This window comes from Aplysia californica, unplaced genomic scaffold (genome assembly GCF_000002075.1).
Source record: "Aplysia californica isolate F4 #8 unplaced genomic scaffold, AplCal3.0 scaffold00197, whole genome shotgun sequence".
NCBI lineage: Eukaryota > Metazoa > Mollusca > Gastropoda > Aplysiida > Aplysiidae > Aplysia > Aplysia californica.
In genome coordinates this window covers 834,690-851,255 of record NW_004797467.1, presented here as the reverse complement: position 1 = coordinate 851,255, position 16,566 = coordinate 834,690, and the positions used below count along the sequence as shown (strand labels likewise).

General features: G+C 40.8%; 1 protein-coding gene across 1 annotated transcript in view; it reads left to right on the top strand.

Annotated features, from left to right (window-relative positions):
• The window catches only part of LOC101858182 (conserved oligomeric Golgi complex subunit 5), a 36,038-nt gene that overhangs the window by 4,216 nt on the left and 15,256 nt on the right, over nt 1–16,566 (top strand). The window contains exons 4-13 of the mRNA XM_005098952.2: nt 1,277–1,331; nt 3,197–3,266; nt 3,478–3,598; nt 6,596–6,726; nt 7,734–7,899; nt 9,722–9,834; nt 11,041–11,118; nt 13,207–13,294; nt 14,573–14,771; nt 15,266–15,427. Of these exons, the coding sequence (XP_005099009.1) occupies nt 1,277–1,331; nt 3,197–3,266; nt 3,478–3,598; nt 6,596–6,726; nt 7,734–7,899; nt 9,722–9,834; nt 11,041–11,118; nt 13,207–13,294; nt 14,573–14,771; nt 15,266–15,427 (1,183 nt within the window). The remainder of the gene's footprint in view (nt 1–1,276; nt 1,332–3,196; nt 3,267–3,477; nt 3,599–6,595; nt 6,727–7,733; nt 7,900–9,721; nt 9,835–11,040; nt 11,119–13,206; nt 13,295–14,572; nt 14,772–15,265; nt 15,428–16,566) is intronic.

Sequence of the window (16,566 nt, the reverse complement as noted above, 5' to 3'; positions counted from 1 at the left end):
TTGAAGGGAGCAGATTTTTCTCTCTGTTTCTGCGTTGGACAGGTTTCCGTTTTATACAGGTAATTAAAGAGGAATATATCAAGGGGGGAGCGGGGAGATTCTGTTAAGACAGGATTCCGTTTTTCACAGGTTTCCCTTCAGGCAGGTTCGACTGTATGTGGTGTGTACTTGTGCACAATCAGATCAAAGTCTTGCGATGTATTCTGTTGTTCCAGAGGTTTCATTTGTTTTTGCAAACTGTAACTCTCGACCGTTTGATAAAAAAATACCTGTCTATCTGGAATATAAGCTGAGATATTTGCGATTGAAGGAGGTGGGGGTCAGTGGTTTTCAACAGTAATATTAGCGAGAAAATAGCCACCAAAGATTGTTGACTTCCATAGTTTGAAATGAGATCTCACTCCTAGCCTTCTTAGATAAGGGTGAAAAATCTTTTAGGTCCCATGTGCAAGTTGCGCTCATTAAAGATCCCTTGGTGATCCAGACGGTCCAAAATCGAGAAGAGTAGGCTTCGGCCGCCACCCATGCAAAATTCAAAATTTCCTACCAAACTGAAAATATTTAATGTGTCCCCCGTGCCCTGAAATGACCTTATGCCGGTGCGAGCGCTGTAAAACACTTACCAAAAGAGTCCTTGACCTTGGAAACTGAAAATTCACATTTTTTAATCAACAGTTTTCAGAAAAATCAACAAAGAAATATGTTTTTAAATGGACATGAAAGGTGTAAGGTGTTGAGACTAAAGAAGAAAATTTGAAAACAGTTGCCAAACGCGAAGAAAAAAATGCCGGTTTCTTTGATTTCATTATTGTAATGAGTGCCTGATTTCACCATGATGCCTCACAATTATATCAAAGTTTTTTGTGTGCTTTGGAAATGTGGGTTATAAATGATGAAAAGAGTCACTTGAAACGTTTAAAGTCACATATTTCTGCATGTTGCCAACTGAAGACAAAAGGGGAATGTCACTAATACTCCGTATCAATCACTCATCTGTTCTTCCAGCATAATGGAAGTTCCATATATTCTTTTCAGTCTTTCCATTAGGTTAAGAGAAGTAACTTTCTTTATCTTTTTTATTATTTGCACATTTTTTTTCTGTGTTTTTTTTTGTAGGGGACACAGAGACACTGTTACGAGAAAAAAGACTTTTTGATAAGAGTAAAAATCCCTGAAAATGTAGTGTTTAAGTTTTTTTTGGGAGTTCAATGATGAATAGTATTTACACGATCTCAAACATTTTATGAGCCCTCTTACTTTTTTCTCCTTCTTCTAGGTGTGCTTCAGATGATGCAGACAAGAATACAGTCTCTCCTGGCTTCTATGGACAGGTACTTTATAAACATTCATTTTTCTTGTTAAATATTAGTATTTTTATCTTGTCTTGTCCTGGTCATGTTGTTCCTGTGTTCCTGATTAAAGATATGCCATGGAAGTTTCAGGCTCATATCTCCGTGGGTTCAGATTTTTTTTGTCTTTTGTGGAATATTTCCTCTGTCTTGTGTCATTTAAAATATAATGTTTGTTTATTTATTTTTAAAATTTTGATTGTTCTTTTTAAGCCCTCATCGACACAATTAAGATCATTTAGGAGGCGAGCTTCCGACCCTGCTTGTCTAATAAAGGCATAGAGAAATAAGGTACGACTTATTACTCGTAAGACTTCCTACGTCATACTTTGAAGACGTGTACAGCTTCATGAAATAATACATCAAAACAGAGACTGGGGAACACGGAGGCCTGTTGTGATGGTGGCAGGCGACTCTGTCTGTTGCCCTTCTCCATCCGAGACCTAAACATTGACAACACACTCTATGGAACATTACAGTAACTGCAGCAAACCTGCACTTATCACTACATGGCACTGGACAGAAGGGCGAGAGCCCAGCTGTTGCTGTATCGATAACAACAACAACATCTATCTGTTGAGGTGTCGTATCCCTCTCGGCCCAGGCTGGCCATGACTGACAGGGTCAAAGCAGCCCACCTCCTAAATGACCTGAATTGTGCTGATTGGGATGCAAAACATTTACAGTTATAATGTGTGTGGTACTGCCTTTGATTCGGTGGTATTATTATTTTTTTTGGGGGGGGGGGGGGGGGGGGGGGGAAGTGTTTTACAGCGCTCGCAACTGCTTCGGGTCATGAGCGCGTGAGACACATTTAACATTTTCAGTTGGTAGGACAGGAAATTTGAATTTTGCCTGGATGGCGACCGAAGCCTACTCTTATCGATTTTGGACCACCAAGGAATCTTTAATGTGGGCAACATGCACACGGGACCTCCTTGTTCGAGAAGGCTATGTGTAGATCTTTCCTTCCATAAGATCAGGGGTTTGGCTGAAAGACAGTAGCAAGAAGGAGCCAAGGAGTAACAGTAGAAAGGCTATAGAAAGAGTCAGGAGCCCGGAGGAGGGCATAAAGGAGGTGAGAGGATGGAGACAGAAACTGGAGACGAAAGCAGATGACAGAACATTTCTATTGAGCAGGAAAGGATGTGAAAGGAGAAAAGTTTAGAGAAGGAAATTTTCCGTCACCATCTGGATTCGATCCCACTGCCTATTGAATGAGAGGTGAACACCTTAACCTCTAGGCCACAAGCGCTCCCTGATTCAGTGGGAAAAGGGAAAAAAATGAAGGAGCAAAGAAGTAAATAAGTAATAAATAATAAATTACACTTTTATTTGTCCCAGAAGGGCACTTTGTTGTTACAATGGCAAACATACATAAATACATAATTATAAATATGTACATACATAAATACATACATAAATACACAAAATTACACACATACAGAACAGTTTACAGCAATGCCACTGTCTGTCGCCACTGTGCCACGCCCTGTATTTTGAGCTAAGGTTGTCGTGTCTTGCTCAAGGACACACCTCAGTGACCACCCATCTGATCCCTGTGTCACTGGCAATTGCTTGACATTACTTGAGTCTAGACTCACTACTCTCTGAGCCACTGGAGCCCCCTAAAGCAAAAGGGAAAAAGGTACAGATTATGCGGCATAGTAAATATTACATGCGAAAATCCCAGCAAAGATGTTCATTGACGTACTTCATCAGTAAAGGGGGGACATCTCCTGCTGCTAAAAATGTTTATTACAGTTAGTTGAAATAGGGGTTGTTAAATTAAAATAAGAATTCGTATTTAGAATCTGGATTATAATGTCGTGTCTTTTGTTATCCAGGGTGAGAGCAAAGGTATCGGAGCCGTACTCTAAGATTGTGGCCAGGACGACTCAGCTGAGACATCTGCAGGTAACTCTAGTGTATTCTAGTATAACCAAGCATTTACTTGTCTTTCTTCTTTCAAGGAAGTGCAGGAGTGGATTAAGTTTTAAAAAATTATTATTTTGTTAAAGTTTAAAGTTTGGAATATTCCTTTCCTAGAAATTTGTGTCTTGGAAATGATCTGTACTCTCTGCCTGTAGGTGAAAATATTTTCTTTGCTGCTTCTTTTCAAACCTAGGAAACATGTGACTTGCTACGAAGGATGATTCGAATCATGTACCTCAGCAAACGACTCCACACTCAGCTGGAGGGAGGAGCAAGAGAGATCACTAAAGCTGCACAGAGTTTAAATGAACTGGGTAAGGCATTACAGGTAGGGTTATCTTCCTGCCTTCATCAGCAACTTTTCACACAACCGTTCTTTCAAGGTGCGTGTTGGATCTTCTCTTTCCGATTCCCATCAGCAGGATGAAAGAGTTTCAAGAGGAAGCGTCCTTTCTCCTCTCCTCTTTGAAATATGAATATACTCCCATCTTTCAGACCCTCCCATATGACATGGTCTGCTCATGTCTGCTTGTTATACGTAGACGACTTTCTGATATACAGGTGATTCAGAAATCCTCAAATAAGTTTTATGGAAAGACAGCTGTAAATTGAAAAGTGATAAAATGAAAATGGTTTCAAGTTTTACTTGTCAAAGACCGTTGCAGTACACTTCTGCTGATCCGGTAGATGTGCACTGCAGCCAGATTTGACATAATACAGGAAAAGATTTCTTGTCCTGGGCCGTTCTCGTTCCTTAAGTACGGCTAGCTTGGCTGTCTACCCGTACTTAAGTACGGCTAGCCAAGAAGTCTAGCCGTACTTATCTTAGGCCCTATCTAGCCGTACTTATCTTAGGCCCTATTAACATTAGAAAACAGGAGGTTTAAAATACATGCACTGTCATTAAGGCACCTGGTTTCGTCTCAAATACAAATACTTTAGGTACTGTACACTAAAAATTTATATTTACATTTCAGTAGGCCTATTTTTTCAAAATGGTCAGTCTAGCCATCATATTAAGAATAAGTACGGCTAGACTGCCAGTCTAGCCGTCATTAAGTACGGCTAGCCTCTTCCTTTTATTATTTCCCCAACCAATTCTGCTTTAGAGGGGTGCTGGAATTTTGTTTCCACTGTCAATACACACAAAGAAATTGTTGTTTTTGTGAAGGGGCTTTCAGCACGTTTGTTTACGCTGATTAGCTGAGCTTATCTCGCAATCGATTCTTTCTGCCTTTCTCACACATAAATTATTTTATTCATGAAAGTATTCAACAGTGTTTATTATACATGACATACAATATATAGACACTTACAAGTATATTTGAATATCAATGTAGGCTTGCTCTGGCTCATTCGCCATGAAAAAAAAGCCTCCCAAAATACCAAATTTGTACAACACACGAAAGCAAAACTACTGAAGTTACTTACTTTAAATATAGTTCCATTTTAGGTTGTACTTTGTGCCAAATTTGAAAGCAATTATTGGTTGATATTTATGGTTACTAATGGGCCCTTTCATAATTGCCAAAATGACTGGTTTCTGGGTACATTTTGGGGGGAAACTCCCAAGACTGTGTGAGTTATATCTTCTTTAAGTTCTGTCTCATTCGGAGTGAGGCAGAGGCTAAAAAATACCTCATCTCCCTTTACTTTGTTCAAATGTCAAATCCAAGTTTGATTATGGCTGTCAAATCTATGGATCAACAAGACCTCATGTGCTGGGTCCCATACAGCCTTGCTCTGAGGGCTTTCCACACGACTCCTGTGAAGAACCTCCAGGACAAAACCAACATTCCATCCCTCAAAATTAGAAGGAAAAAGCTTTCATTACACTACTCGGCCAAAGAAAGCTCATCATCTGACAACCCAGCTTATGACTGTTTTTCAAATTTGTCTGGGTATTAAAACATTACTGCAAAAAACAACAACAAATCCCTGCCTATAAAATAAAATCGATGGATTTGTAAAAACACGTACATTTAAAAGATAACTTTTGGGAGGGCGCGAGATTTGGAAAAATATAATTTGAATTTTTGCTTTCTTTTTCCCTTCATAGTGGACGGATTACAACTTGTGAGGAAGGGGGCTGTAGAAACAGTCACTGGAATAATGTGAAACTATTAAAAAAATTTTTGGTTTACAGACTAAAACTGTGAGGTAGGAGGAGGTAGAAAAATCACAAAAATATCTTTGTTTTCTTTCTCCATTTAGTGTGGATGGTCTACACCTGTGATGGAGAGGGACTTTGAAAGAGTCACTACAGATTTTTTTTCTTTTCTTTTCATCTCTTGCTGATCCAGTGAGATTTTTTTTCCCCCACTTCAGTTCTTCTTTATATCTTCAAAGGTGTGTTTGGGGTTCTCATGGAGATTAAGGTGCTGGCCTCTCATTCAAAGGTCCTGGGTTTGAATCCGGGTAACGACTGAAAAATTTTGTTCTGTAAAATTATCTCCTTTGTCTCCTTTCACCTCCTTTCCTGCTCACTAGCAACGTTCTGTCGTCTCCTTTCGTCTCCTCTTTCTGCCTCCACCCCATCACCTCCTTTGCCCCCTCCTCTGTGCTCCTGACTCTTTCTGCAGCCTTTCTACTGCTACTCCTCGGCTCTTTCTTAATGCTGTCTTTCAGCCACACCCCTGATCTTCTGGTAGGAAAGATCTACACTTAGCCTTCTCGGACAAGGGTGAAAAATCTCGGAGGGCCCGTGTGCTAGTTGTGCACATTAAAGATCCCTTGGTGGTCTGAAATCGATAAGAGTAGGCTTCAGCCTCCACTCGAGCAAAATTCAAAATTTCCCACCAATTGAAAATGTTTGGTGTGTCTCGCGCGCTCATATGACCTTACACAGTTGCGAGCGCCGTAAAACACTTACCAAAAAAAAAAATACCATCTATCTTCTTTTTTTGTGTTTGTTACTCTCTTTTACCTCCTGTCTTCTTCTTCTCGATCGCATCACACTTGAAGTCTGGTATCTCTCATAAATTGGACCATCCTGCTCAGTTAATCTGTCCTCCTCTTTTCACAGCATCAGTGGCAAATCCGTCCGTATAGATCCTTATCCATGCTTCTTGTGGGTATCTTTGTTCAAGCATGGACAGGGTGAAGGACTTCTTGCTCAGGTCGCTGTGGTCATCTTTTGTGGTGAACATAGGAATGGACGGGTGTATAATTATGTTTTACCTCCTGTAATTTTCGGCACTTATTGACCTTATTGTGTTGCAGGTGCAACTAAAACGAAACTAAACTCTTACTAAAACGAAACTAAAACTGAGGGATATTGTTTTTCCTATTCATCTCTTCTTGATCTACAGACTACATCTGCGAGGGGGTGGACCTGGGGGGTGTGGAGGTGATTGAGCAGGACCGACGCTTCGTCAAGCAGGCCAGGAAAGAAGTAGAGAGCCAGGCACAAAAGATGTTGGAACAAGGCATGGAGACTCAGGTACTGGTGGAGCATCATTTGTCATTCAGTTTGTGCCCTGATTCTTCCGCTTCTTTTTTTTTTTCCTTTTTTCTTCCTGTAATATTATGACGTCCCAGGCAGTGATGGCTATGTAGTGACCTTGTAGCGGTCAGTGCTAATTTTTTGGTCCCTTTTTTCATGTTGCCAGCAGTGGTGTCAGAGTTTGATTCCTAGTTTAGTTGGACAGGACATTTTTCCTGAGGAAATGTATTTTATTCTCCGTTCATCCAGCTACAACAGCTACAAATAGGGTAAGGACATTGCTCTACATTACAGCTACCAGTAATCATGTTTCCCAATATTTTCTGTAATGGTGTTATCATATTATTGTCTTTTGCTTGACTTTGATGAAATTGCCTTTAAATTAGTGGGTCATTGGCGGGTGCACCAGTATGGTTAGCTCCTTCTTTCCTATCAAATGTAGTGCTGTAAAACTCTTACTAAAACAAAACCTCTAAATTATATTAAGTGTGAAAGCTATGTACATGTTGTTACCTAAATGTTCCCACTTAAGCAGATGAAAGTGGTCTCTTATAATTTTTTTTCGTGGTGCACCATCAGTGGAATTTTAGTTGCAGCTTAGGGTTCTGAGCGCCTTATCATGTCAGGGTGATGGGTGTCAGCTCCTTGTAGCGGCTCTGACTAGACTGACTTAATTTTTGGTACTTTTCAACTTACAGTTTTAGGAGTATTCTTTAACTTATGGTAATAATCATTTAATGCTACCAAAGCATGCATTTCTGTTCTTGAGGCTCAAAAAAGAACTGACATTGTAACTTGGTCTGGTTATTTCGTTAGACACGCTGAAGTCGGCAACGCTAAATTGTGAATTTTCTTGGATAAGTGTGACTGAAAGCAAAGTCGCTGCAGGGCTTATTAACCTCATGACCTCGGACCCGGGAGCTCTGGTGTGCTGCTGAGTCACGCGAACTTAAAGTCATAGGATTGGGTGAAAAGTGACGCCATGCATTGTATTTTTTTCTCAGAACCAGACGGCTGTGGCCACGTCGTTACAAGTGTTCTACAACCTAGGCTCCCTGCACAGTGTAGTCGACAAGATGGTCGCCAGTTGCCGGGCGACCTTGCATCAGCAAGTCCGGGCCTGCCTCGACGTACAAGCCTTGACCATGTCGCAGGGGACTGTGGGCAGAGGTCAGTCTGCTTTTAGTTTTGGAATGGGGGCTCTCTCTCTCCCCCTCTCTCCCTCTCTCTCTCTTTCTCTCTCCCCCCTCTCTCCCTCTTTATCTCCCCCCTCTTTCCCCCCTCTCTCCCTCTCTCTCTCTCTCTCTCTCTCTCTCTCTCTCCCCCCTCTCTCTCTCCCCTCTCTCTCTCCCCTCTCTCTCTCTCTTTCTCTCTCTGTCTCTCTCTCTCTCTTATTTTGGAAGGTATTACTTTTCTTTTTTAAGTTTATTCAGTGTTTAAGGCCATTGGCCCACATCACATCACATAAAACACTTAATTGTTAAATGAAGTTTCCATAATGGAAAAGTACAGGTTGTGTGAGGTGTTACTTTGATGGTAATGATAACAATGCTGTATAATATACAGTAGAGGAGGGCGGGAAGCACTTTTTTCTTCCCGAGGGAGCAGACCGGGAACCTGACCTATTTCTCGCTGGGACCGGTGACGGTCCTGAGAAGACCTTCTCATCTCGTGACCTAATTCTCGTCTCTCACCTTTGGATTAGCAGATCGCTGAGCGAGAAGGACGGCCGTGGCCGGGATCTAAACTAGGCTAGTCCTGTTGCGCAGGCGCAGGCGGTGAAGGAAGGTAGGGAGACCTTGGCCTAGGCTTAAGCCCTGACCAACTCCCCACTCACCTCGTCTCGCCACCCTCTCCCTTCCCTTTAAGTTTCAGACACATGGCACGGTGATGGGTGACACTGTCTGCATGTCATCTCTCACTGGCTGTGCCGCTCTTTCGTCGATGCCTCTCACTCTCTCACTCTCGTTACTCGTTATGTCAAGCCAAGGAGCGGTCTCACTTCCGGCTAGTAGATTAGTGGCCGGGCACTGAAAGGAAGGGCCGTTCTCACGAGAAACGGGTACTCTTCTCGGCTCGTGCCCGCTCCTTTTATACAGTAAGACACAACCTTACATTTACATCTATTTTGATTCCAAACATATTGGCGATGTCTCTCCTTTGAAGCATATAAAGGAAGTCAAGATCAGAAGGGAGGGAAGTAGTACTTGAGGAATCTACTTACTCTATGTCTACCACCCAGGCAAAGCTGTATCATGCATACTTCTCTACGTTTGCCTGTCAAGATGCAAAAGGCCATCAATGATAAAAATAGTAGTCCATACATCTGTCCGTCCAACTGTCCATATGTCTGTCTGTCTGTCTGTCTGTCTGTCTGTCTGTCTGTCTGTCTGTCTGTCTGTCTATTCCCCCCTCCCCCCTCCATATCTCTCTCTCACTCCCTCTCCCTCTCTTTCTGTAATATGTTTTTTTCATTATATAATTTTCTTAAGAAATGGTATTGCTGCAACAGTCTTTTCCATACACATAAGTTCCTGCCCTTCCCTTTCTTTTTTTTTGGTGTTGAGTTCACATTTTCTGAAAAGAGTGAATCTCTCAACAGCTTGGGATTTCAACAATAACAACAACAACAACAACAACAACAACAACAACATGACTTTTCTATTACCAAAACTGTTATGATGTTAAGTGTTTGTGCATATGCCTGTTCCCCAGAGTGTTTTTCTAAACATGTCCCTTTTATTATTTTTATGTGTTACTCAATCAAAAATACCCTGGCGAAAATTTGCTTGTAATAGCTTATGAATCATGTGCCAGGTTCATGTGGTCTGGATGGGTGTTTGGAGGGCACCACTGATAGGTCCAATTTATTCACTTTACCTCTGTTACTTCTGACTGTCTGAGTGTGTCTGTTTGACTTTTTCTCCAGCACGAAATGACCATTGTTGTGTCAACGCGCTTCGCTTCTCTTTCCTCTAACAAAAACAATCAGGTGGTCCGGGCCGGGCGGCCATGCCATCTCCGGGCAACACGGCAGCACTGCGGGCTAACCTGTGGACCAACATGGAGAAACTCATGGACAACATTTACTCAGCTTGTGCTCAGGTAAGCTTAAGTTTGTAGTTAATTTTTTTCCAAAAGTTTTATGGCACTTGGAGCACAATTGGGTAATCTAAGTGCCGAAGAACTTCTTCCACTTGTCTTTTGTTTGTTTTAGTATGTGTTTTCTGGCACTTGCAAATATAATTAGGTCACATAAGTGTTAAAAACTAGAGCTGTTACAAGAGAGTAACAAACACAATTAAAGAAGGAGGAGAGATCAGGTTGATAGATGTTTGATAGGAAAGAATAAAGAAACCACACCAGAACACCCGTCAACCATGCACAGGTGAACTTAAGAATCTCTATATGTTGTCTATTTCTCCTCTTTCCCTCCATTCCTCCTTCTATCCATCTACTCATGGGGAGCGAGTTGGAGCTGGCTCTTTATCAATTGCTGGCAGTTGTTCTGGTGTGGTCTGCTCATTCTTTCTTATCAACATCTAACATCCTTTTCTCTCCTCCTTCTTTCTTGTACTTGTTACTCTCTTGTAACACCTCTAATCTTCGGCACTTATGTAACCCATTTGTGCTGCAATTGCCATAAAATGCATATGAAACAAAAATTTTTTTTAAAAAGTCGGATGTGATCTGCTCATTCTTATGTTCAGTGTAGCTTTCATCCCAGCCAAGAGCTGGTGGTTGATGGGTGCTCTGGTGTGGTTTGCTCCTTCTTTCGTATCAAACCTCTATCATCCTGATCTCTTCTCCTTCTGTTCTATGTTTGTTACTCTCTTGTAACACCTCTATTCTTTGGCACTTATGTGACCTTATTGTGTTGCAAGTGCCGTAAAAAAGAGCTGTTGCATGGCAGGATGCAGGTGGTTGGAGGGCGCCACTTATAGGTCCTACTTCCTTACTTTCTCTGTTGTTTCTGTGTCTGTCTTGCTTTTTCCCAGCACTAAATGGTTACCAGCGTGTCAGTGTGCTTCTCATTACTCAAACAAAACAAACAAGCTTGGCAGGATATGAGCTTTGCCTACCATTACTGTGCGGAAAGTATTAGTTTTAGTGCTTTTTCAAAAGGTCATCATTTGTATTGATGGATGAGAGAGAGAGAGAGGGAGAGAGAGAGAGAGAGAGAGAGGGGGAGATGCATAAGGTGATTTTTTCTTTTTGGCATCTCGGCGAATTCCTCGGCGGTACTTATATGACCTAATTGTTAAACTGTCACTAAAATTATGGGTATTTTTTTTTTCGTTTGTGTTTCAGGTTCAACATTTACAGAAAGTCCTGGTCAAGAAAAGAGATCCAGTAACTCATGTCTGTTTCATAGATGAAATAGCTAAAGTAAGTCTAGCTCTTTTCTAACTTTTCTTTAAAAAAAAAATTTTTTTTTTGTATGTGTGGTACGTGAGACTACATAAGTGCTCCTTTTTAACATGAAGCCTACTCTTGATAGATTTAACTCATTTGCTACGTATTATTTTCGGCTTGTGGACGAAATTTTTTCGGGAGAGCGAATGAGATGATGACTACTTGGCAGGTAAAAGGTCTTAGGGGCCACAAATTCAAATACATTTCAACATATTATATACCAATATTTTCAGTATGGATTGTAGAATACTAATACATCTGTAATGTTTATTTATGTATTTATCAACTTTGGTTCCTGTAAGAGGCGATTATGCAACACAATTTTGATTGGATGTGGATAAAATTTTTTAATAAGAACTTTATAATATTTGATGAAACTAAAAAAATATGCTTGCACATAGTCAAATGATACATCAAAATAACCAAAAATGAATATAGAACTGGAAAATATTGAAAAGTTTGCAGTTATTTACATACACATTCCATAATATTTGTACTTTTGGATCCTAACATCCGATATTGAAAAAACACAATTTTTTTATAATCTTGAAAAACGATCACAAACAGATAAAAACCCACTCGTATCTAATATGGAATTATTCAGAATTGCATTTGCAATAAACCTATACATGTCTTGAGTGGCAATTTTTGTGTAATTTCATAAAAAATTAGTGATTTTGGGTAGAAAAAAAATATTTTGACAATTTAGATCTAGACCTAAATCTAGATCTGGCACTCAAAAATATTGATTTCTAAATAACAGTGCATTGGCAATATGAGTCCAATCGTATCAATATTATAAAAAACAGTCCTACATTTCTTTAGCGTACTGACGGCACTTTATCCTTGCCACCCCTCACGGCACGGCGCAGCGAATGAGTTAAATTTTATTTCTCATTTGGTACAATGCGGTTCTTATTAAAAAGGCTGTTTAAAAAAAAATCTTTTTAATATCTAAGACACAATTTGTGCTTTCTGAGCCAATTCCTCACAATTTATCCACGCAGTTCTCAAGATGATGTATAGCACTGCAACCGCTTAGGCACATACAAGGCTTTTTCACGCATTCTGCTTCTGCTGAAGGTCAAAGATTCACTCTTAATTAAACTGCACTTTCTTCATCTGTCTGGCAGAACCCCTATTCTAGTTTGGCTTCCCAGCCTGTGGGTAGTTGGTGGGTGCTCTGGTGTGGTTTGCTCCTTCTTTCCTTTCAGACATCTTTCTTCCTTATCTTTCCTCCTTTTCTGTGTTTACTACTCTCTTGTAACATCTCAAATCTTCGGCACTTATGGGACCTAAATGTGTTGCAAGTACTGTAAAACTCCTACTATAAAAGAGGTTCTCAGCCATGTCAGTAGTGCTAGCAATGAGGCTGTTGACCACTATGCCAAAGAATCTTTAAAGCTTTCAAGTAACAAAAACAATAAAATTCCATTTTTCGACTCAAAACAGAAAATTACAGAACACATTACATCCAATTGGACCAAAATTTGGGTCAACAAACACAGAAAAATAAACTTCACTTCATTCAACTGAAGCTTGTACCGAGGGAGCTAATTGCTCTTCTGCGAAGAAAAAAGGCTGTACATACAAGATTAGAAAACTAGACAGTTAAGCGTGTCACGCACAAATATCTTGTTGAAGGAGAGGCAGCTCCTATTTGTGTGGCATGTAAAACGTAAAACATACTTTACTGTTCGACACATTCTGATGTGATGCTGGATGTTACGTGATGTTGGTGTAGCCTCTAAGTTTTGTTGTGTACCATAGTAAAATGCCTTTGTAATTCAAATTTCTTAGTGGGTGGTTGGTGGGTGCTCTGGTGGGGTTTACTCCTTCTTTCCTGGCAAATATCTATCATCCTGATTTCTCCTTCTTTTTTATGTTTGTTACTCCCTTGTAACACCTCTAATCTTTAGCACTTATACAACCTAATGTGTTGCAAGTGCCAGAAAACTCTTGCTAAAGCTAAACTTAAAACAAATTTGTTCCCAAGGGTGAGAAATAGAAGTTGTAATTTTATTTATTTTGTTTTTTTTCATTTTTCTTCCTCGACTCCAGCACCGGCACGGAGACGTGAACATCATGCATGACTTCTGGGAAGACTCCACCAACATGCTGACCAGAGAGTTCAGCGACGCGTCTCAGAGTGAGAGCAACTGCTAGTTTTAACGTTTGACTTTTTTTTTCCTCCTCCCTTATTTCCAGTTTTATTTTATAGGTAGGGGTTTAAAGATTTAGAAATTTAGTTCCTGTAAAAAAAAAAATGCTTCTCGTAAATTTTCTTTTTGTCATTATTGGTTTCATTTAAGTTTGTGAACTGGCAGTTGTTAGAGTAAGGAATTTGGTTTCAGAAAAAAAATAATTCTTGTGGTATGTAAGTTGTTGTGTGCTATTCGTTTTTTGTTTTTTTTGTTTTTGTTTTAGTAGAGGGTTTACGGTGCTCGCAACTGCATAAGGTCATATGAGCGCCAAAGGGTGGATGTCAACAAAGAAGTTCTTACAGGGAATTGGACTTACTCTGCTCACCTCTCTAGCTTCAACAGCACAGAGTCTGCTTCGACTATCAAGGCACCCCGGAAATAGCGGGTCACAAGAGTGTGACAAACATACAAAAGAAGTAGAGAAAAAAATGCCATAGTAAGGATGAGGAAAGAAAAAGCAGCCGTTCCCTGTAGCTATTCCGGCAGAGTTCTGAGCATGACATTGATGAATCAGCCCATTTACAATTCTACTGTGCAACAGAACATGGTAATGTCCCCTCTTTGGAAATGGCCTAAAGACACTTCAGGCAGTAGCACCGCCCTTGGGGGGAGGGGGGGTTTGTTTATGTTCAGAGGAGAATAATGGGACTGATTAACTAAGATATGTGAACTGTGTAATTCTGCTTGATTTTTTCTTTCTGTATATTCTTCCTTCATTTGGCTGTACTCAAAACAGGTTTGATGTTCTGTGTATACTATATTTGACAGAACGCGGTGAACAGAGTATTCATTTTGACCAAATGCTTTGAGGAAGAGACTTTGTTTATATACCAGCCTGCAATTTAAAAGCAAAAGCTGGCATAGCCTCAGGGTCAGAAATGTCAAGTTGTCTCTGAAAGTCGGCGGTTGGTTGGTGGGTCTCTGGTGGGATCTACTCCTTTCAATTCATTTCCGTGCCTCTTTATTTTCCACTACTGTTTTCTGGCAAAATGTTTCCATTGTTTTTCTATCTCACCATAAGCTAAAACCTGAATCTCCTTTGAATGTTTACAAGGTCACTGCCACTTATTATATAGTATATTTGAGTATGTGGTTTTAACCTGGAAAAATGAAAATTGAATGCCCTCTTCATAAACATTTTAAATACAAGTTTTGATGGTTTCCTAACTTATGTCATTTGCAGTTTATAAGTTTTCTTTCACTTGGTTTTCCTCTCCTTTTAGATTCTTCGTTCCTGAAGCAAGCGTTTGAGGGCGAGTACCCGAAGCTGCTCCGCCTGTACAACGACCTGTGGCGCCGCCTGCACCAGTTCAGCAACACTCTGACCGTGACCCCGAGTGCTGGAGTGGCAGAGGTGGTTGTGACCGGGGACGGGGATGAAGACTTTTTTGCCCAAACAGAGAAAAGCCGGCAGACGTATGAGTGAGTGGTGGTTCATTTTGACACAGAAAATGAGATTTTGACTCACTTCCCACCCACCCACCCAGTGCGCAGAGTGTACACAACCTTTGTCCCCACGTACCAGCAGCACCTTGATAAAATTGATCGCGATGATGGCTTGTTCACCAAAAGAGAAATTGGAATCGGAGCTGAAAACATGAGATCATTAGATTGAGCATATTCATCTCCCGAATTCTCATTGTGGTGTCAGTGTAAAGCAGCACTCATGCCAGGTCTACTCGACATTTGTGAAAGAGATTTCCTCCAATTGTTGAAAGCAAGCTAATTTTTGCCCTCAAAGGCCTCACAAACCATTCAGAAAGGGAATAATAACTTTAACAAGTTGGTATGTCTTTGAGGGGATCTTTCCTACAACGTTTTTGTTACTATATCACACAGTCAGCGATCTGTGTTTGTTACTTTGCATTAAAAATGTTTTGGGTTATCTTTACCTTGATTTGTAAACTGTATTTCAGCTCCGAGAGGGCTTTGCGAGAAACGTTGGCCCTGTTTGAGAATGCGTACCTTTCCCGCTCGCTGTCTCGGCTGTTTGACCCAATCAACTTGGTGTTTGCCTCCAACACGTCCAGTCCACCCACACTGGAGGAAGTGGACAATGTGGTCAAGACTATCTCCAGGTGAGCTTTGGCGACTTTGCTTAGCACCATTCCTACTAAGAGCTGACTGGTCACAGGGTGTAAGGTGTAACAGAGCTGAAGGATAAGTTTGGAATGACTTGCACAAGTGTCTGCAGAATAAAACCCATTACGACGATAGCCGTTAAAAGAACTTTTAAGTCTGTTCGTTCTGTCTTTTGTTGTGTTCTTAACTCTTATCCTGCGTCTGTGCCCAGATGCGTATCTTATCAGCAACCGATTACGTCGGACTTGCCGGGCAGGCCGCCGGGGTCACTCAGTGTGTACTGTTGGTGTACAGCGCGCGCGCGCCGGGAAACGTGTGTTTTCGCCATGAATACCGTGGGAGTGTGTTAACTGATGATGAAAATAACGCTCTATCCTTCATAGCATTCTATTTATAAAGTGTTACAAACACATGAATAGCCCCCTCTCACAAGCTGATAAGACATTATGAGTAGTTACGCCCATTTGAATAACCTTTCTGGACGCTCTTGTTGTTATGAATGACCTGAGGTTCGAAAAGGGATTATTTAGGTAAATTTCCGAATGTTTTACACTCAAATTGTTCTTTGTACCTGCACAAGGGTATTCAAAACTGTTAAACAAGCTCATTTTTTATCAGGTAGTATCATTTCATACAAAATCAAGCTCATTTGAAATATTTTGTATAGAAAAATGGAAGTCTTGTTTCCTGATTATCCTTTCGAGCTCCTCATGTCTAAGTGGGTCAATTCCTTCTATAATTTCATTGGACGAACATCTAGAGCTATCAACTTGGCATGTTTTGAATGAGACGTATGCCTCGATTACGAACCAACGCAGGTGGTTCTAGAAGAAGGCCACAAACGCACACAGACTCAAGCAGACTGACGCACACACACTTGACCTGCGTGAATGGGGAACCGACTCGGGACCCGAATGACTCGTAAGAGGATGCGCGCTGCGCGTGCGCTGAGCCAGGAGCTACACTGACTCGGGACCAGAACGCAGGCGAGGTGCCGAAATAGGCTTATCGGGCTACATAAACCCGGCTCCCGCAGGATGAGGGTTAAAAAACTTTAAGTTTACTCGTCCTGTTTTTTGTTTTGCTTTTTTCCCCACAAAATGTTTCCAATATTATGTGGTCTATTTCCAAATCT